General features: G+C 38.5%; 1 protein-coding gene across 1 annotated transcript; it reads right to left on the bottom strand.

The window, feature by feature from the left end:
* Positions 1-113: 113 nt before the first annotated feature.
* LOC120517083 lies at positions 114-23,077 on the bottom strand. Its single transcript, XM_039739174.1, has 7 exons — positions 23,008-23,077; positions 19,338-19,385; positions 17,880-18,188; positions 17,106-17,429; positions 5,697-6,041; positions 4,838-4,944; positions 114-202 (listed from the first exon to the last, which is right to left on the bottom strand). The coding sequence occupies exons 1-7, from the start codon at positions 23,018-23,020 to the stop codon at positions 197-199; spliced, it is 1,152 nt and encodes a 383-aa protein (XP_039595108.1). The 5' UTR covers positions 23,021-23,077; the 3' UTR covers positions 114-196.
* Between the last annotated feature and the right edge of the window lie 367 nt (positions 23,078-23,444).

Raw genomic sequence — 23,444 nt, forward strand, 5'->3', positions numbered from 1 at the left:
CTCAGTTTCTTCTGCTGCATTTTGGACAGATTTCCTCCTAGAGCAGGGAATTCTTCTGGTGTGGTCATGAAAGAAATTGCGGAAAAACCAAAGGAGGGAATATATGGAGAAACTGGCATTTTAGGAATGGTGACGGGTGGAGTAGATTTGGTAGGTGTTAACAGGTTTGCACCAACATTCTGCTTCTGCTGTGGAATCAACCCTAAAAATAAAAGGAATGCAACAAAGAAGGGTGAGACAACCATGTTAATTATGCATGTAAAATCCACAGATTTTTTTTTAATTTATTTATACAGCCATGAAATTATGTCATCCTTACATAGGCCAAAAACTTTAAAAGAAAATGATTTTAATGTAAAATCTAGAAATGTACATGCATCTTTGATGGAGGACCAATCCCCATGAAAGAATATGATTAAACATCACAGTACATCACACGAGTGCTAAACACAAAATATATAAGGAATAAAAACAATGAGGAGGCAAGAAAGAAAAGTGCTGCAATCCTTACAACCATAATTTGACACACCTGTCCCCACAAAGCCAATAAAACTGCAATTAACTTTCAATGTAGCTGTACGGTTTTGTTCTTTAAAATGTCTTCCCCTGTTGTGCATGCAAAAAGAATACAGTAATAATACATTTTATTTATATGGCACCTTTCCCATGCTCAAGGAAATGAAACACAATGCTTTTAAAACAGGGATGCAAATTTTGATCATACAGTATTTCATATCCACATGTCAACTGTAATTTATTCCATTAGTAACGTTTTTTTAATTAAAAAGAGACACCCTGCTTAAAAAATCATTCTGAACAGGTATGATTTGAAGGATAACACTTGTTACCCCATTACAGTCTGGCAACACATAATTGTTTGTAAATCATCTACAAACTGCCATTTTCAAAGCGTGTGCTTTCAATGGGATTAAAATCGGAAGGTGCCAGGTCTGGACTGTGGGCAATTAATGTCATTTTTTACAGCAGGTTAATAGTGCGAGGGCACACGCTATCATGCAACAAAAGCACACCATTTGCCAGGGAAATGGCGGTCTCCATGATGTTCTTTGGTGCAAACTGATACACATGCCCTCGTGGCTCAGTAGCAACATGCACACTGACAGCAAGATCAAAGTAGAGCCACAATGGTGTAAAGTCTTAGCAAGCTACCTCCCAGAAAACAGCTTGGAAACAAAAATGTGCAGACACATTATCAACAACCCTCACATATTACTGCAATAGCCACCGGTTTTGTTATTTATCCACAATGTACCTGTGATCTTGTTTTGCAATATGGGGGCTGCAAAAACGAATGGATGAAACAATCAATCATTACAGTCTTTTTAGGTGTGTTTGCATATAAAGTGAGATATTGCAATAGCCACGTCTGTCTCTCTGCCTGTCTGTCCATCAACATTAAACAACTTGGACCCTGTCCAGAACGATTTTGGTGCAATATGGCACGCTTGTTCTTCAAAGAAATTTGTGAAAACACTTCACTTTTCATTAAAATGCCTCAAACACACTGCACTGTTTTACCTCGATGGTTGTTACATCTACTTGTATATTTCTGTCTTTTACTCATTTGGCAGACACCAGGGAAAGGGCAAGTGCTCATACAGCAGTATCTTTCTCCTGCTGCTTTAGGTACATTAAGCATAAAACTCAACAAAAAAGCCAGTTCTCCTGAAACGAACGGAAGATGAGAGAAATTATGTAGGCATATATAAGGCTGAATGGACTGAACTAATATTATCTGCAACTTATCATTGTAAAGAACTGATGTTATCAACGCGCAGCTAAATGCTGTTTGAACTAATTAATGTCTTGAGAAAGGTATGGCTCCCTAAGTGATATAAACTCAGCATGGGGTTGGACAAGGAACTGCAGTTGATATGTTGGCTGAAGATCGGCATGCAACCAGGACTGTGCAGAGCTCTATGGTATCTACAGCAAAGAGAGAGGCTGACCGGGCAAGACTACATTTAACACATGCTGAAAGCGTTACTTAGCGGTATAATGTTCAACAGACTAAGTGTGGACTACGATTTACCTTTTGCTTCCTTATGTCTTCAGGCTGGAATTAGTATCTTTAAGATAATTGTCACCTTTGGTATTCCCGTTATACAATAAGTTAGTTCCTTTCCAAGTGTTTAGTTATTTATAACATTTTAGGAATTGCTGGGTTTTAATTTATATTAACAGCTAGACGGGTAACTTACTGTATTTCAGTTGCTCTTCTCCTTTCATACGATAGTATTTTCAGTGATTTTTAGTCACAGACCATTCACTACTAACACACATCAATCATTGCCATTTTTACATCACTTAAATGATTTTCCTGTGTATGACAGTTCCGGAGACACAATAAGCCTGTTTAGGCTTCATGTTTAACTGCGTGACATTGTAAAGTGCTATAAAAAGCATATATTAATGTAGTTTGCTGACACATGCAATTGCATTCTGTTATCACCGTTATTTTTAATGTAACTCATTGTTACAAAATACTTCATAAACAAAAATGTGATATCTGACTCTTAGATGAAACAACTAAAGAAATGTGAAATGCTCCGATTTTCATATCAGTCCCCAAACACACATGACTGTTATGCCACACATGCATTTTCGAATTTGTTTAAGAACATTCCCTTTAGCAAAGATGTGACTTGCTCATTTTTACTGACAGAAAGCCGGCAAGAAAATAATAAGCTCTATGAGTTTTTAATCTATTGTATTTATGCCTATAATAAATTTAAGATGTCAGGATCTTAGTGTATTTTATTTGTTTTGTGCAGCTATTGAGAAATTAATTTTAGTTTTATACAACTGTATGTCAATTACATGAATAAGTCCAGGGCTGGCACAGTTGGTGCTAGACCAGGATGCACTGTATCTTAATAATCTTCTACAATGACAAGGGCATCATGAAGTTCTTGTCCGAACTTTAAACAAGCAGCTGTAGTTCTGCATTTTAAAACATTCTTGTTGATCGTACCACCATAGAGTGGTGATGTGATGCATGTTGGTTGGATATGCAAGTCAGAATTACACTGTACTTTATATCGATGCCAATACTACTACTTCTATGACTGGCACCATTATACTACTACAGAACATTCTACAGCTCTAACTTCTAAGACTTTCAGGTTGTGTAACTTCATGACTTAATTCATATGGAACCTACATCTCTGGTACACAAACTTCATAATAGCGTTTTTAAATATCTTTGAGATTTATGGATAAATATTTGTAACAAATTACAAGTTGGATCCGTTTTTGCTACCCTGAATAAACTGAACCCATCTGACTATTCCATCAATGACACTTAATAATAATTATTTGCATTTATATAGTGCTTTTCTCACTACTCAAAGCGCTCAGCAATTGCAGGTTAAGGGCCGACTTGCTCAAGGGCCCAACAGAGCAGAGTCCCTTTTGGCATTTACCAATTCCGACTGCCAGTGCAGATCCCTAGCCTCAGTGCCACCACTCCGCCTCTTAGCTTCTGTCATGGAAGCAGCCCTCCTGCAAATCTGTAATATTTAATTATTAGGCATGTATGTATTAAGTACTATCGGTCTGCTGTGAGATTAAACTGTAATTCTGTAATCATAGTACATGATAAATAACACTATCCATTACATTCCATTACAGGGCGGCATGGTGGCACAGTGAGTAGCGTTGCTGCCTCGCAGTTAGGAGACCCAGGTTCATTTCCCGGGTCCTCCCTGCATAGAGTTTGCATGTTCTCCCCGTGTCTGGCAATTCTAAATTGTCCCTAGTATGTGCTTGGTGTGTATGTGCGCCCTACCCGGGGTTTGTTTCCTGCCTTGTGCCCTGTGTTGGCTGGGATTGGCTCCAGCAGACCCCCGTGACCCTGTAGTTAGGATATAGCAGGTTGGATAATGGATGGATGGATGGAGTTCCATTACAAGATTGCTAGGTGCCAGAATAGCACCCTGTTGGTAAAACTGACTTGAATGAAGGCAGAAGAATCTTGTGCAGATACAGGAAACTCATCAAAGAGGCATATGCTGTGAAATGGTAAATCACATTATTTATCTAAGAAAGACCAATTCAAAATGCAGAGGAGAGGTCTTAGACAAAACTGCAACAGAATATCAAGGGCAAATCTTAATTGGGCAAAATTAAACAACGTGAAAAAAACAGGCAAAATCTACAAAAACCTATGAAATTCAAACAAGAATATAAATTCTAAATACTGGAAAAAGATCCTAAAATCTCCTAAGTAGTAGATGCAGAAGTAATTAAATAAAATGTTCAAGCAAGTGGCCATCCAAGCTTCCCCAACTTTTATATCCTGATCCTCCAAGATGTGACTGCCACTCCGTAATTGTTGGAAGCAGCAGACGAAGAAGAAAGGCTACAACATGGACTGGAGAAGAGCAACAGCTCATTTATGACACTTGGCAGATTTGGCTGTCTGATTATAGAATATAAGGGAATGAATGAAAATGGTTTAAAATGTAACTTTTTTATATGTGCACTTTAAGAAAAAAAGGGCCACTTAATATCTAAATAACTGATCTCACTACAAAGCATGAATTCTGAAATATTCTCTTTAAACAAATGTAACAAGTGTTTGGATGGACTACAATGACTGTGCAACATAAAAGAACAAGCAATGGGGGAAAGAAAGGATGGAAGGAGGTTATATAGCAAGCATATCCTTACCTGCTGGTTGCTCTGAAATAGGTTTAGAGGTGCCCCCACTACCAGCAGCAGCTAAAGCCCCATTTGGACATGCAAGATTGTCATAAAGAGAAATATATTCCTCTATAGGCAATGGGGTTTTGTAACAGAGAAAATAACTGGCCTGCAGCTCCAACATAGAGAAGGCAGCAGCTGGATTGGCCTTCAGGACCTTTGAAATATTCTCGAACAGTTGCTCTTTGGTGATTTTACTTGCTGATAATTCAGAAGCTGAAAAGTTAAAGAAGATCATTGAGACTAAGCTGGCAAAGGGCCAATGAAAACACTGCGGAACAACTTTCACCCAGTAGCTCACTCAAAGATGATACAGAACAGAATGGCTGCAGCTAAATATTGAGTGAAGATGACATTTTAGGAGCCGAAATTTTCAATGATTCTCAGGGTGAGTGTAGTGGAGTGTGAGAGTGGGCTCCGAGACAGACAGGTGTCCTTTCAAGGGACAATTTCCATCTTGAAATCAGTACTGCTACTATAGACTCTGGGTCCTTGCAACCTTAAAGTGTACGAAAGGGTTTGACAGTGTTATGTTACAAAGAAGTATTTCAAACTAAAGAATTAAATATTCTTGTAATCTCACTTAAATAAATGTATTTGGCTTAAATGTACCTACATACTGTGTCTCAAATTTACACAGGATGAAAAAACGATCTAAAATAACAGAAAAGATAAAGAAAAAGTTTAACAAACAAAAACTATTCAGTTTCATCTGTCAATGGACAAGTGGGCTCCAAAGGTGCCACAAAGGAACACAAAACTACAAAAGTCAGCTTTCACATAGCAACTCTATACAACAGATCAGTTATGTCCTTCCATTCACCGACACACAATGAGCACACAGGCAGACAAACAGAAAGAAAGTAAGTCCTGAATAAGCATGCATCCATAAAATTATAGGGTAGTAAAGATTAAGCTTCACTCCTTTTTATATATGAAATCAAGATGTAGGTGGGAATCTTCCTTACCTGTTCTGACAGATGCATTTGGAACAACAGTTTGTGATTCTACTGGAGGAGCAGCCCTGGGAGGCTCAGGGGTGGTTGTGGTTGGTAGATGTCGTTGTTTCACTGGTTCAGAAGCATTTTCTTGGTGCTCATCATCCATTTTAAGCAGTGCAAGATCCCCCTGGATCTGAAGACCTTCGACTGACTCTATAAAACTGCGGATGGATCGGAAACCAAATGCAGCAAGCCTCAGGTTCCGCTTGTATTTTTTGTTGTAGATCTCTGCAATTTTCTGTAAAGGAATGCCTTCTGGGTACAATTCAAATAGATCACGAATTTCTTGTTGAACACGGTCCATACATTTAGCTGAGAAAGGAAAAACATTACGAAAACAGCCATAAGAAGACACTGTCTATCAGACAAGTCATGGACATCAGAGAACTTTAGCAAAATACTGCCCTACTGTATATTTTAAAGATTTTAATTTTACTTTATTTAAAGCTTAGGTAGTCACTCAAAAGTTTTAAGACTGGCTTACTGAAATAGACGGGTAATTTTGATATAAGAAAACATTGGATGATGCTACAGCTTAATTGGGGACAGAATAATTAAAACTAATATTTCCAACAGACATGATACATTTTGTAATTAGTGAATTTACCATTCGAAAAGAACCAAAAATAAAGTATAGTTTTCATTCAGTGGGGGCCAGCACAAAGCACATTTTTCTAGAAATTACATTTAGGCACAGTTTAGAATTTGAAAGTAGTGTCTGAACATTTAAATGAAACACAAAACTTCAGAAATCAAATACTTTGAATGCACAAGACTAAAGTACAGTATTTTATGTTTGGCAACTTTTTTTTTCTCCTCATTTTATACAATTCTTTTGTTTTCTCATCCAGTTATTCATCTCCTGGTTGTTTTGCTCTTACAGGAAAACAATGCAGAGTGCAGCTTCTTGGATGACAGGGATACACTTTTTATTGTCATATAGATGACATGGCATTTAGGATTTTGGTCGCTAGGGCACTACTGTACATGCCACCATCATCATGGTTGCATGTATGTATTCAAGCGTGTGAAGTCAAGGGTGAAGGTCACATGCTTTGGATGGGTATCTTATTGAAGTCAAATTCATTATTCATTGTAGCACTAGGAAAAATTACTTCTCTGGCAATTTCTTTTCAGGTTTTTTGACTTTTAGTTTTGACACATTTTATGTTTAGTCCTGTTTTTGGACATTTGACCGCAACTCTTCCTCAATTGCTTCCAAAATAAGACTTCCACTCTGTTGTGCTAATATCCTGACCTCCTTAGCAATAGACCAAACTGACCACAACAGATTTAACATGCAACTATCTGCTTCACCTTTGAGGAATGTAGATTTTTAAAAAACAGGAACATGTTTCCTTTGTAGACTTTAAGTAAATCATCACAAAGCTAAAATATACTGTATACTGAGGTGCATTAAACATGAACACGTCTCCATTTTCTGAATGTGCTAATCTGGCCTGACGTTTTTCTGTGGTGTACTAGGGGGACTATGAAAACTGTGTCCAATGCAGCAAATGCACATTCAGGACAAATCTAATGTCACCAAAAGACCTGCTATAGTGTTCCAATTACAAACTTCTGGGAATTAAATAACTGAAGAAAAATCTGGGGATGTCTGGGCATGGGTTCCCTGGAAGATATTTGACTGACAGGCTTGTTCAGTCTGTCTGTGTTATATTTGAAAGTGTTATTCATAAACAGAAACCAGTTTTCACAAATTACATCCTAGGACAAATCCTCAATTTATTATTTTTATCACCTGGTCTGTTTGCTTAAAGCGGAGACTATTGTTGAAGTGCATGTATCATTTATCTACAGTATATTGTATACCTCCAATTTCAACTTAACACAAAAACAAATGAGGGGTAGCCAGATATGCTTTTAACTAAAAAGCAAAACTATGATCATTTAATTTTAACTGGCTCTCTTTAATTTTTTAGCTCTAGTAGTCCAGAAAGAAAACTAATCAATGGGCTGAAGAACTAGCATAAGCAACTACAATAAACCTGGGCAGATGCATTCACAAGTTGCAGTGCAGGTGACATATTTTCAAGTGAGTGTAAGAAACTGTGAAAATCTTTAATAATGCAATGTTTATTACCCAAAGTAACAGGACAAAAAAAAAAACACGACGACATTTTAGTACAAAAGTAAATACAGCAACACCTATTGACAAGTAGTGGGACTATAAAAGGCCTAATTAGGTAAAAGGTCTAATTGCATGTCATGGGATCATAGCTGTCACATGTACTGTACAGATATAACCTCTGCATACTGTATTCAAAATAAAAACAATGCCTTCTTCAAATGATGGCCTAAAATTTCTTTTTTTATTCTATCGTTTTTGAGCCTCCATATCATTTTATCATAACAGGATATAAATACAGCAGAAGAATAAACAGTGTGTGCCTGAAATCAATACAGGATATGTCTATGATTTATGGCATCAAAACATTCCCAAACCAAACACTGCTAAGAATCAAAACTCACAACCTTTGCAGCCTACTAGAGATAAACAAGAGTGGGATGGACAGTGAAACTTATGATAATATAATCACTGACACGACATATTTAAAATGAGGAGTGAGTTGAAGCAGAGCCAGTCCCCTCACTATCAGACGAATCAGCTGTGCTACTGCATAAGACCACAACAAAAAAAAAAAAAACAACAAGAACAAACAAACCTACCGGTATTTGTGTTTTCTTTCAGGCTTATCTGCTAGTTTTTGTCTTTTCACAGGATGAGATAATTAATCCCCAACTACTTGATTTGCTTAGTGGCAGTTGAGATGGAGATGAATGCCTGTTCATGTTTCTGCTCTCAATAATCCTTACTTATCTGTCCAGGCATATAAAAAGGGAGCAACCTATGACAAGTCAGTGATGAACAGAAACAGAAACTATGGAGCTTTAAAAGAAAAAAAAAAAGCAGACTCTGTTCTTGATCCTTCCGGTATGTGTTAATCACTGATACTTAAATAACAAATTTAAAAAAAAAAAAAAAAAAGTCTTGGAAATGTTTTTATACAGTACACGTGAAAATGAAAGTAAGTTCTGTGGGGATAGAAAAAGAAATATTTAACTCACACTGCTCAAATGTGTTGTGCTGATATATCATGATTTGAAGCACCTAAGGAATGAATCCATGCGTGACTGGATGTAATGAATCAATGGATGATACTTTTGCTCAAATTTTAAGCACTGTTGTACATGCCCCAGAGTCCTTTGATTGAAACCCTGTAGTCGTCACTATCTACGCAGTTTACATTGGTCTCCCTGTGTTTTCATGGGCTTGTTAATGTTAGGTTAACTGAAAAACAAAACTGGCTCCATGATTATGAATGTATGGGCCCTGCAATGGACTTGGATCCCGTCTTGAGATGGTTCCTAACTTGTATTCAGTGGTGCTGGGACAGACAGGTCAAGTCAAGTTGGGGAGCGTGTACTGGTACAGTGCACTGCCGCACCCACCACACGACAGAACGACTCAGGATCCTTTTGCATAGATATCAGGAGCGCCACACACCCCTTTCCAGCGACCTCATGACCCCCCAAGCTCTCCCAATCCGTCTATTGACTTCATAGGAAGAGTCACCAGAGACATGAATGTCACTGCCAAGGTAAGTAAACCTCTCAACAAGGTCAACACTCTCTCCGCAAACAGACACACTGCTGATGGCCGTTCCCAAGAGGTCATTAAAGGCCTGGATCTTGTTTTTTATCCAGGACACTCGCAAGCCCAGACACTCAGACTCCTCACTCAGTGTCTCGAGCGCCCCGATCAGAGCCTCTATTGACTCAGTGAAGATCACAACATTGTCAGCAAAGTCAACATCCAGGAATCTTTCTTCACCAACAGATGTACCACAGCCACTGGACCCCACGACCTTGCCCAACGCCCAGTCCATACAAGCATTGAACAGAGTAGGAGCAGAACACACCGCTGACTAACCCCAGAATCAACTGGGAAAAATGCAGAGGTCCTGCCTCCACTCTGCACAGCACTCACAGTACCAGTGTACTGGTCTGCCATGATATCCAGCAACCTCGAGGGGACCCGCAAAGCCTCAGGATGTCCCACAGGGCTGCTCGATCAACTGAGTTGAACACCTTGTGAAATTCAACAAAGGCTGCAAAGAAACTCTGCCGATATTCGCATTTGCGCTCCATGAGAACCCTCAGTGCCAGGATGAGGTCAATGGCAGACTTCTTAGGAGTAAAACCAGACTGTTCCAGTCGCTGGTAGGTGAGCAAGTGATCACGGATTCTATTGAGGATGACCCTGGCAAGTACCTTACCTGGCACAGACAGCAGTGTTATCCCCCTGTAGTTGCTGCAATCCAGGCGAAAGACACCAGGTCTTAAAGTAGATTTAATATTGTTATGATATGTAAACTTCCTTGCTTGATTATCTTGAGCTTCATTAATTTTTGTAAGTTGATCATTTCTTTCACATATATTCTTATTTTAAACTCTAAGAAACTGCTAGAACTGCTAGGTACTGTAATCACAGTCGACTAAAAATAAACCCTTAACCACAACCCTTTGCCCTAATAACCTCACCTTGATTTAAAACCTTAAAAACTACTATGTGTTTCTCTACCTTCTTGCTCTTTCCATTGATTTTACCCAGCAATACGATGCGTCCAAGATATTTTAGCTGTCTGTTCTTTACCTCACTTAGTAACTGTCTTTTCACTTGTGCTCTCTAATACTCCTTCCTTCTGTTACTTTATCTGTCCACAGAAATACTGGCATGTTTTAAAAAGGCAAATCTCTCGGCTCTCTAGTCTTTCACTGTTTTGATCACAGTCCAAGTTTTACAACTGTACATTACGGCAGAACTTAACACCTTAGAATGTTGTTTTCATTGTGATGTGTTAGTTTAAAAGTATGTGTTCTAACTGCATAAATGTCATTTTTGCTATAGCAATCCTTTTCTTAATTTTCTAATCATTTCTTCCATCTTGTTGACAACAGTGATCCACTTGCTTGTCATTTAAACATTTTACCTTTAACAGGCATTTTGGCACACCTTTGTCTTTGGTAAACAACATGCTAACTTTCTTCTTGGAATTCAATGTTAGTCCCTTCTCCTCACTGTATTCAACTCCAGCATTCAAAGCGTCCTGTACTTCATCTTCACTTTCAGCAACAAATACAGCATCTTCAGCAAATTGGTAAGCAAGCAATGAAACGGTGACGTGTAGAGTTTTACTTTCTCCGTTTGTGGAAAATATGTAATTTTCTTTTTTCTTCACTATTATGTAGTCTTTTCTTGCTTTCTATTAAAAGTACAACACACTCTAAGACATGTTAGTGCAGTTTTCTAGTGTAATCAAGTAAGATCATTTGTTCTGACATTAGCCACATTTACTGAACACATTTGGATCTGCTGCCTCATGTATTTGATGTCCCGAAGAAAATCCCTTTCCCAGGCAGCAAGAGTAGAGAGATTGATTTTCCTTCCAAATCCTAAAAGTATGTATGTTATATTTGTTTACTCCTGATAGATAGAACTTTATTTCCCACCCCCTTGTAATGACCGAGTATGGGAGTGCATGTGGTCCATGGAATGAGTCCTGTCTATTGTTCTGTGCTGCATGGATAGGCAAAATCTCCCTGAAGTAGAAAAGAAAATTGATGCACAGATAAGTAAATAAACAAAGCCAAGTATTACATTAGAATAAGCAGATTTTAATAATGCTTATATTTTTAAAGATCATGATGCAACTGTTTTGCTATTTATACCAATGATTCAGAGAGTTGCAATGCAGGGTGTGGAGCTCGGGTTTAGTAATAAAGCTTATGGCGGTTCCGCAAGTAGAAGTGCAAAACCTGAAGATACAATTTTGAAATACTTCCGTGTTATCACGTTACAAAATTAGACAACGTACTAATAACTTCAAAGAAACTTGAGATGAGAAGATTAACTAACGTCCGAGAATGTTTTAATACGATTTGTACAGTGCACTTTTCCATTGCTATAAATGAAAGTCTACCGTTCGTCGACGTAAACATAAAGGACTTGTAATCTCGTGCTTGCGCCACACTGCACTTTCAACAACTTTCTGCTGATAAAAACGCGTATCAGTGTCTGTATTCCTACAATGTTTAATGAAATGACAAAACGGCTGCCATTGGACGCCCTAAACTATTTAAACGTTTCGTTTTCCTCTTGCCGGTCTGCGACTACTCCTGCGCGAGTTTCATTTCTAAGAAAGTCCTTCTGATGCGTCGAAAGTGCGACGCAGAGCAATAACACGAGAAAGGTCCAACTGCAGACCCCCGAAGCCCCCATCTCCTCCATCATATAAGATCCTGAGACCCTGAGGACCAATGTCTGCATGTGTAGCGAGTTGCACTTTTAAGAAGAGATGAGACTGACGACAAGACTGATGTGACGTCACACGATTGGGAAGCGAAGGCTGTCACTCCCGTCTATCTGACAAACGCGCTGGTATCAAATCTTTGGAGTCCGTTGCGACAAATGTGTTGTTGACCACTATGACCTCGATTCAGTTTATCTATCTAAATACTTTATTTGTTTGCTCATTGCAGTACGCGGTCTATCCTTGCAGCGTGCGCAATGCGGCATCCGCCGGACAAACTAAAACTCGGAGCCGGTTAGATTCTCACATCCCAGTTCGTTTTTGATGCATATTATATAATCGATCGATCGATAGATAGAAAAAACAGCGCCCAAGGGATTAAACGTTGATCCCCGGAGCTGCAGCTGTGCGCACTTTGCTTGTCTGAAATTGCCACGCGACCCGAACACTTGACCGGCAAATATCAACACTGGAAGGCAGCCAGTATCGTTGACCCTGAAGCCGCGCGCACTTCAGTGCACTTCACTGGAAACGAAACTGCAACAAGCCTCGTCATTCCCGCGTGTGATGTACATGGACACTCTTCACCCTGGCTGCAGTACTCGGGGGCTACTTCAATGACCTCTAGGCGATACCGACTAACTGGGCTGAGCTGTTCAAAAGCTGTGTGGTGTGTCAGACCCAGCCGGGACACCTGGAAGGACCGGAGGTGGCTTATACGTCCCCCAGGCCACGAGGTGGCAACCGCCCTGGATGTTGAGGGGACCACGAGAAAGGAGCAAGGAGGCTCAAGCCCATTGGGGCCCGTGGCCACCACCTGGGGGCGCCCCGAGCGTTGTGGAGCCCAGGAAACATGCACTTCCGCCATACCTGGGAAGGTGGAGGAAGATCCTTCCAGCAACGCCCGGAGTGCTTCCAGGTGCAAGGGCAGCACTTCCGCCACACCAGGGGGTGCTGCCAGAAGAGCATCATCAAGCACACCAGTCTGACGCACGCCAGTCGTGTCCTGTGAAAGACTGGCATCCCAGTCAGAGTTGGCTTTCACCTTGCACCTCTTTCTGCCGGGATGAGCTCCTCATCCGGGCAGCACAGCAGCTGGTCAAGTGTGTTTGAGAAAAATATATTAGTGCAGGGGTTCTCAACTCAAACCTGGGTCGCCACTGAGGGTACAAGCCTTTGTTCCCACTGGGGTCAGAATCAGTGATAATAACTGATCTCACTTAGCTGGTCTGTTTTTTCCTTCTCTAATTTTGTGTCCAGAAATGCACATCAGTATGATTTGTACATTTCTAAGACATTTAAAAGTATTTATTTTTTTGCTATAGCCTTAAATTTACTCGCTTTTATTCTTTACCTATTTTGCTCTTTTTATGTGTAGTTTGCGTCCTTCATTGTATCCCAATAATGACAATAAAAAACCCAGCACAGCAGACTACTGGGCAAACAACACTGAATGACTTAAGGCAACAGCTACTTCAGCATTGGACCATCTAATTAGCAAACAATGGATAAAAAAAAAAAAACAGAACACCTGGAAAATAGAATGAAAGTCAGGATGAAAATGTGGTTAAAAACAAAAAAAAAAAAAAATCCCCCATATACTGTAACTATATTTTAACTAAAATAATTACTAAACTAAATTAGGAAATAAAATCTCACTTAACTATGCTAAGAGTCCAATTAAAAACAGAAGTCAACTGGAACAAAGGCCTGAATCCATAGGGTGTCCAGAGGACCAAGTTTGGGAAACACTGTATTAGAGCAGGGGTTCCCAAGTACAGTCCTGGGGCACCACTGTGGCTGTGGGTTTTCATTCCAACCAGTTTCACAAATGAATGGTTCAGTCTAAATTCTAAGTGATCCAGTTGTTTAGTCTTTTTCTTCTCTTTTTTGCATTCAGAAATATGTGCTAGTATACATATGAAAAAGTTTGGGAACCCCTCTCTGCCTGCATTATAATTGACTCTCCTTTCAACAAAAAAGATAACAGTGGTATGTATGTCTTTTATTTCCTTGGAACATCTGAGTACTGGGATGTTCTCCAAACAAAGATTTTTAGTGAAGCAGTATTTAGTTATATGAAATTAAATCAAATGAGAAAAAGCTGGCTGTGCAAAAAATGTGGGTCCCTTTGTCATTTTGCTGATTTGAATGCCTGTCACTGCTCAATGCCGATTACTTGGTTGGATGAGCGCGTTAAGCCTTCATAGACAGGAGTGTCCATTCATGAGTGGTAAAAGGTATTTAAGGTGGTCAATTGCAAGTTGTGCTTTCTTCCCTTTGACGCTCCACTGAAGAGTGACAGACAACATGGGATCCTCACAGCAACGCTCCAAAGATCTGAAAACAAAGATTGTTGAGTCTCCTGGTTTAGGGGAAGGCGACAAAAAGCCATCTCAGAGGTTTAAACTGTCAGTGTCAACTGTAAGGAATGGAATCAGGAAATGGAAGGCCACAGGCACAGTTGCTGTTAAACCAACTCCAGTCTGGCAGGCCAAGAAAAATTCAGGAGCGGCATATGTGCAGGATTGTGAGAATGGTACAGACAACCCACAGATCACCTCCAAAGACCTGCAAGAACATCTGGCTGCAGATGGTGTATCTGTACATCCTTCTACAATTCAGCGCAAATTGCACAAAGAACATCTGTATGGCAGAGTGATGAGAAAGAAGTCCTTTCTGTATTCACGCCACAAACAGAGTCGCTTATTGTATGCAAATGCTCATTTAGACAAGCCAGATTAATTCTGGAATAAAGTGCTTTGGACTGATGAGACAGAAATGGTGTTATTTGGTCAGAACAAAAAGTGCTTTGCATGGCAGAAGAAGAACACAGCACTCCAAGAAAAAAAAAAACTGCTACCTACTGTCAAATCTGGTGGAGGTTCCATCATGCTGTGTGCTGTGTGGCTAGTTCAGGGACTGGGGCCCTTATTAAAGTTGAGGGTCGGATGAATTCAACCCAATATCAACAAATTCTTCAGGATAATGTTCAAGCATCAGTCACAAAGTTGAAGTTATGAAGGGGTTGAATTTCCCAACAAGACAATGACCCAAAACACAGTTTGAAATCTACAAAGGCATTCATGCAGAGGGAGAAGTACAATGTTCTGGAATGGCCATCACAGTCCCTCACTTGAATATCATTGAAAATCTATGGGGTGATTTGAAGCAGGCTGTCCATGAACAGCAGCCATCAAATTTCACTGAAATGGAGAAATTTTGTATGGAAGAATGGCCAACAATACCTCCATCCAGAATCCAGACACTCATCAAAGGCTATAGGACAGTGTCTGGAGGCTGCTATATTTGCAAAAGGAGGCTCAACTAAGTATTGATGGAATATCTCTGTTGGGGTGCCCAAATTTATGCACCCATCTAATATTGTTATGATGCATATTGCATATTTTCTGTTAATCCAATAAACTTAATGTCACTGCTGAAATATTACTGTTTCCATAAAGCATGTCATACGTTAAAAGGAAGTTGCTACTTTGAAAGCTCGGCCAATGATAAACAAATATCCAAAGAATTATAAGGGGTTCCCAAAGTTTTTCATAAGACTGTATTTACATGTAAATAAAAATAAAATTCAGAAATGTACATTTTTACCATATCTTTAAATGTCAACTTTCTTTTACCACAGTATTTTTAATTCACCTTTTCCTGTGGAGTTTACTCCCTAAAATTGTATACAAATACTGGCGATTAGTGATAAGCAGTGCAGGCACAGGTGCAATTTATGTTTGTTACCAGCCACAGTGGACCTACAGGACTGAACTTCAGAACTCCTGCATTAAACAGTATTTTATCATGGAGAAAAACATTCCATACCCATCACTTTGTCTGTCTGGCTGCCATGACTCCATCTTCCCAAAAGAAGGCACATCATAAACATTTATAGGAATAAAATGCATTGCACTTGTCTTTTCAACACACACATCACAAATATCAACACCACGTTTACACATCCCATACCAAATGGCATATAAGAGAGACATATGTATTGCATGATACACTGCAAATGTTTATGCTGAGGTCTACGTTTATTACTTTTATTACAACCTGTCTTGGATGGGTAGCACAGCTAGTTCATTTTATAAATCAACATATTATGCTTTTTGGAATATCACCAATACCATCCTGCATCACAATCAAGAAACACCAGCTTCAAAGAATTCTCAAGGAAATTCAAAATACAATACGTATAAATATGGGCAGCCACCATGCTGTGCTAATTTATTTACTTTAACATAATGTGTAAAAAGAAATTACTGGACTTTGTTAAAAATGTCACTGCATATACACCAGGTTTTACGTTTATCTAGTGTATTCCGAAAGGACATACTTGACTCCTGCTTAGAAAAATTAATGTATTATGCTCTTTTCTATATTAATGCCTTGCCTCCAAACTGTATCTAAACATGTAATAAGGTTGTAAATAAGAATGAGAGAGAGTGTTTGTGTGTGTGTGTGTGTATATATACACTGTATACAGATAGATGAATATAAAATGCCTACAAACACTGTATATACTGAAAGGTTGCACATAATGTATACTTTCTTTTTAATTAAAATTATTTTTGTTTTGTGTTATTCTCAACTGTTCTGATGTGACAAGAATACACACTTGCATACTGCATTGTACTATATACACAATATAATAAACTTGAATAACTTCATACTAATAATTGTTCCAACTTTCACTAAGATGAGAAACTCATTTTTCAATTATTATACCAACAAACGTGAATCCTGACACAGACTCACATATAACAATATCACTTTGAAAGTAGTCAAATTTTGTTCAGACATACTCTAAAGTTTGAAAATCCATTGATAACTCAGTAGTCACAATTTTCACCCTGTGAAAATTATACATTCTCACCCCTACAGTATATTTATGAAAAGTAAAAAGAACAATCATGCCCCCAGCACAAGACTTTTCCCTACATGATGCTGTGGTCTTTGACATTTTCACCCTATCACTATATTTTTCTCTGTATACATATGGTATGGGTAAGGAAAGTAAAAAACATACCTGAATGTAACTTGCCAGATGCACAAATACTTTCTGGTAGCTCTACAAAAGCAGTAAGAGGCTTCCTACACATTTCTTGGTTCTCTCCAAAGTCCTCCCTGGTCACAATTTTAATAATATTTTTCTGGTCTCGACGTTCAATGCTTACAGTGTTTCCAAGAAGGACACACAGCTCCTGCATTGTATCAATACCAGATTTGGCTAAATTCAGCTTCTTCCGATACATTTCTTTGTAGCTTGTTCTAAGTTGGCACAGGTCAATGCCATCAGGGAAACATCTGAGTAAGGCAAGAATTTCTTGGCAAAGTCGTACTTGTGGCACACCTGAACAATAAAACAAAAATGTCAGATTACTGAAAAAGAATGATGATATTATTAAATATATGTATTTTATTGCTTGGGGAAACATTGTGGCCCGACAAGCATATACCAGTAGTAGTAGTATTATCACAGGTACATTGAAATTCTTACTGCCACGTCTAACCAACATATAATAATACATCGACAGTCTGCAGCACCATAATAAACAAAAATATATTTTTCTGTGCCTGAGAACATACCATACTGGATTCCAGGCACATGGTGGGAGAAAATTCAAAGTAATTTGTAAAACAGAAACATGCACTATCCATGTTTAGCATTTACTAAATTTGTTAGCTTCCAGCACCCCCTCCACAATGGAATGCGTTTGATATACTTACCACTGCTGGCACTGTAACTCAACAAAAGCTTACTCCCACAAACCTTTGAGATCACAAGTATGCCTCACATTACCTTTGAATTTGGGCAGTGGAAACAGTGCTAATGTTTGTCCAGTATGGTGTAAAGGAGAAGCAGCTGGGCCATCTATTTGTCCAGAAGCACTGCTTGTCTTTTCTTTGACAACAAAGCCATTCTGATCTGACACAACATCCAACACATCGTCCACGGACTCCAGGAAAGATCTGACTGAGGTAAAGCCACATTTCTTCACATTAAGACATTTATGGTATGTTTGCAAATAAATTGTGCTGATATGGCTCAATGGAATGCCATCTGGATTTTGCCTGCACAGATCAGTTATCTGTTTTTGTAGTCTCTTTGCTGAAAGAAAAAAAAATAGTATTCATTCTTGAAAAATAAATTATTGGTAAGCTCTAAATTAGTTGCAAACATTTTTGTATAAATACCCTGAATGTTATCAAACACCATGTTGGTTTTTCTCAGGCAATCATAAGCACAAGTAGAACTTGGTTTGACAATTTTCACTGTCAGTTATTTCTTAGATCATACAATCTATGTGAATGAATGTGCCAGTACAGTGCCATGTTGTGCACGACTCACAACTATGAAGACAGTGTGGCCTTGTGGTTAAGGTACCTACTGTAAAAATAAGGCTGCTGTTTAACTGCACATCACAGACACAGTCTGTGACCCTGACTGTGTCACTTAATCTGCCAATGTTGCCATAATACAAATATGTATGAAATTTAAAAAATGTAATTTGTAAATGTCCTTGCATCAATTTGTTAAAATAAGTTACACACAAAGGCCAAAGCTACATGCTTTTTACCCACATGTCAAATGAACATGGACAAAAGAGTAAATGAGTAAGTTACAACAACCATAGACAAGGTGCTAGTCTTTTAAAGGAAAACATCCATACACACACCACCTGCAGTCACTCATACTGTAACAACTGAGAAATCCAGTTAAGCTAAAGAGCATGTTTTTAGGGTTGAAGACATGGGGAGAATGTACAATGGTACCTCTAAAATAATAATCATCTGTTCGAACTACTATGCTAACGTGTGAAGACTGTACAGCAAATGATTGTTTTAATTGTATCGGGCAATCCACTAAATGAATATCTGCAGTAAACTAACTATCAGAGGACTGACCTACTGTATTGGTTTATAAAACTGCCGGCTTATCACTTTAATAATTCATGGGGAGAATGTACATACTCTGCACTGTCAATGGTACCTCTAAAATAATAATCATCTGTTCGAACTACTATGCTAACGTGTGAAGACTGTACAGCAAGTGATTGTTTTAATTGTATCGGGCAATCCGCTAAATGAATATCTGCAGTAAACTCTAACTATCAGTGGACTGACCTACTGTATTGGTTTATAAAACTGCCGGCTTATCACTTTAATAATTCAATCAATGCTGTTTTGAGGATGTTGTTTCATCCAAATAGCCTAAACCATTTGGCTGAATATGAAAGTAAATAAAATAAGAGAATACCTTTATTTTCCTGCTTCTTTTGTATCTTGAGTTTCTCTGGGGAATGTCCTAATTCAAGAAGAAAAAAAAGGAATATTATTTTTAAAGGAGCATGTAGACACAAGTTGATTAAGCATGACAAGCTGGATGAAACTGCTGTCTCCTGATATAAACTGTCCAACTGTGCAGCATTTAAGTTTTTACTGTTGGCATGAAACTCACAACACTTTTCAGGCCCAGGAATACTATGTGGACACCATTCCATGGATCGTTGTATATTTTATTTGATAATCCAAATCTTTCTAACAGACAGTAGCAGAGACCAAGATTTCTTACCTGCACACGTGTGGCACACTGGGGAAGTGACTGGGGCTACAGAGTGAAAAATCTCACTTCTATGATATACATAGAGATCTCATGTCTGTTTTGTGAAATAGGTAACAAGTGGCTTGTTCTTCATCTGTTTACTAACTTTCCTACACAATACATTATTAGCACATGCTCATTTATTCTCTTGTAAGTAAATGTTAGTACTGTACATTGAAAGTGAAAGCAGTAAATCACCTTGAGTTAAAAGTCTGACTGCAATGAAAATTTGCAGCCACTACATACTAAAACTCCCACTCAACAATTTAAGAAAATACATAAACTGGCACCCTTGCCCAGAGCTTTGTTCCTGCCTTGTGCCCTATGCTAGCTGGAACAGGCTCCAGGAGTAACCCAACCAACCCCCACCTCCCTAAGTGGGTGAGAAAATGACTGACACAACATTCCCAAAATGAACTTAATCCATAAACAGATCTGCAGGGCTCAAGAGTCTATTCCAGCAGCCCCCAGGCTCACACTCACAGAGGAATAATTTAGAATCTGCAATTAAAATCACACTTCTTTGGGGGGTGTGGAGACACAAGGACAGTCAACATAGTGATCAGGTGTGGGATCTTTGAGGGGACAGCACCAATCACTGCACCATCGTGCCACCCAAAACTTAAGGTGTAAGCTGAATTTATAATTCGTAGTTTGTTAAAACATAATTAAGGAAAACCATTGAGAAGAAGCTGACAGCAATCCAGATAAGAGATTACACAGGTCGGCTATGTTTCACAGCTAGTTCCACTTGACCCAATTCCAGTTATGTCAAATATTTTTTTCTGATGTATGAATATTGAAAGGCATATGGAATCTAATTCTAACCCATACTCATAGATGTGACTATTCTGTGGACTGAAACTGGACTGCTGAACCCAAACTACTCTGTGTGGAAAAGCAGAAGTGAGTGATAGCAAAACAGGAAGGATGTTAGAAAAATTAATTTGCTAAGATGACCAAAAATGGAACCAATTTCCTACCCAATCCTATTTTTCATATACATAATGTAGTTAGTGTACACATAAACAGTCAGACAAAATATCATCATTCAAGCAGAACAATCAGAATGGTATTTTTCTGCCATCAGTGTAGAATTAGCCAAAGAGCCTCAACACTGCAACAGTTTGTTGTTTTAAATGTCAAACAAATATTTTGTATTAATGACAATAACATTGGTTTATATTTTAAACCTGTATTACTTAATAAATTATTTGGTTTGAACATGTGCAGAGGAGAGATGCTGGGTATATTGGGAAAAGGATGTTAAAGATAGAGCTGCCAGGGAAGAGGAAAAAAGGGAGGCCTAAGAGAAGGTTTATGGATGTGGTGAGAGAGGACATGCAGGTGATGGGAGTAACAGAGCAAGATGGAGAAGTCAAGAAGATATGGAAGAAGGTGATCCACTGTGGCAACCCTTAATGGGAGCTGCCAAAAGAAGAAGAATTACAATTACTTATTAAATTGTATAATTGGCAGATCTTGGACCATATTTATTTTGTCTTTATACTCTGTTTTCTTAATCGCTGCAAATCACAGCAGCTTGATCTCAAAATTGAACTTTAAGACAACTGTCCTCAACAAAGAAAGGTTTTATATGACATCATTAGCCCCATAAAAACAAACTTCTTTTAACAGTCTTGTCTGTTACATTAAATAGATATGAGCTTGTGACAATGCTATCCTCACGTGGTACCTGAAGACTTTACTTACAAAGACATGATACAAACCATATTCGAATTTTTAGAACTGCTGCTGCAGAAATATAATTCATTCAGAATCCTATGCCAAGCTGAAATTATTTTAAAAAAATGACATATCTTAGTGCCAGGCATGTTTAGATGTATGCTTTCATTTCAGAATGTGATAAACTTTTATTACAAACTGTTAATTAGGCCTTTAGCCAGCATGTGTCTTTAAAATATCCGACATGGCTGAGTGACATTTTACAGTTGGCAATATTCATTGACTGCTTCTTTCACTTATATTTATTTACTGTTAATCAACAGCTGGCACAAAAACCCCTTGAGTTGTCAGCTTTTATGAAGTGCTGCATCAGTCGTCATTCTTAGCAGTACACACACACACACAAACGCTTACATTATTGAATGAAACATTCTATAGTTTACAACATATACACTGCATACACATACTTTTAATAGTGAACTTTTGATGAATTACTTGGTGCTGGCAATTAAGTAACATCTGAAAAATAAAGGATGTTAAGAATGTATGTATTGTGCTGTTGTTTTGTGTTTTTTTTTTTTTTGTTTTTTTTAAATCTTGTTCACCAGGGTGAAAACTGTTAGCAACGACTTCTGTCCAAAATGATGCCTCATAAGGTTTTTCCTGATCTTTTTTTAAGACTTGTTTGATGTAATCTTTGTGGAGATATCGTCATTACATTTGGTCACAACAAAAAAAGGTATTTTTGTCAATTTCACTAAAACGAGCATTCTAGTACGAAACTTTGTCTTTTTTTGTCAGTTTCGCTAAAATGAACATATAGTACTGTAATATGAAACCTTGCCTGCATTGCCTGGAGGTGCATGAGGTTTCAGTGCCGGCTTTTCATTAACTTGTATTACAGGCCTTAACACACTTCCTTGTGAGTACAGCATGGGTTTTTTTTATTTATTTATTTTTATTTTACAGAAACAAAAAAGTTCATTTGACTAGAATAACAAATCCACATTTGGACATAGACTGGTGATTACTCTGTTAACTTCTAATTTGTAGAATGAGTGTTTATAAAGTAGTTAAAGATTTGGGAAGATATGTGAGAGGCAGCAGGATGGGTTAGTTTTGCCTTGTCACGTGATAAGCAGCTGGCGAGATCTTTTCAAACCGTTTTGTTACTCATAAATCGGATTCCATCCACTTTAGGAGAGAACGCTTTACATACACAAAATGTAAGTTAATATTACACACGTTTACTCTTTGGTTTATACAATTAATAAATGACCCGAAAGGTTTCCTCGCTTGAAGAAAAAAAAACTTCGTCTTCTCTCTAAAACCGTATGACAACCCCACGGCTCGCTGACAGAATCCTTCATAATAAACTGTGCGGTACTCGCAGCTGTAACAAGTCAAGCACACGGAGACGTTACTCGTCCTCTTTGTTGATCACAGCTGCGCAATTCGCCTTCGCACGACACCGGTGCTTTTAATGTGACGATGCCGACTGTATTGCAGGGTGCCAAACACCTTGGCAGGCACACACATGTGGTTTTACTGAACACCATACTCAAGTACTTTATTTAAAGCAATGTCGCTTCAACATAATGAAGGTGTGCAAAAGACGCACCACACACAATCCACTCACCGGTCGCCTCCATCACAACTGGTGGATTGTTTCCATCATAAAGAAACTCGGCGCCGCAGTGGCCGATGGGACGCACAGCACGCTAAACCCCTCCCACCACCTTCGCGGCGCATTGCTGGGACCGCCCCAGAAGTGTCCGATTGGACGAATTCACTGCCATTTAGATATGTTGTGCCTTTAAGGCGAAGAAGTGGCAAAAATGATAAACACGCCCGCCCCTTACGGGTTTCGCATATGCAATCTTTGGATTTTTAAAATTGACTTTTATTGACAAGAACGGATTACTTCAATAAAACGTATAAGGGATCATATATTTACTTTAAGAAATTACAAACATGAATATTTTAAATCTTTAAATTATGTTAAACTGAAACCGATTTAACATGCTTTCTGGCTTTACTTTCAGAAACAGTAAAGGTTTCTCATTGATAACTTAA

This window comes from Polypterus senegalus, chromosome 17, assembly GCF_016835505.1.
Source record: "Polypterus senegalus isolate Bchr_013 chromosome 17, ASM1683550v1, whole genome shotgun sequence".
NCBI lineage: Eukaryota > Metazoa > Chordata > Cladistia > Polypteriformes > Polypteridae > Polypterus > Polypterus senegalus.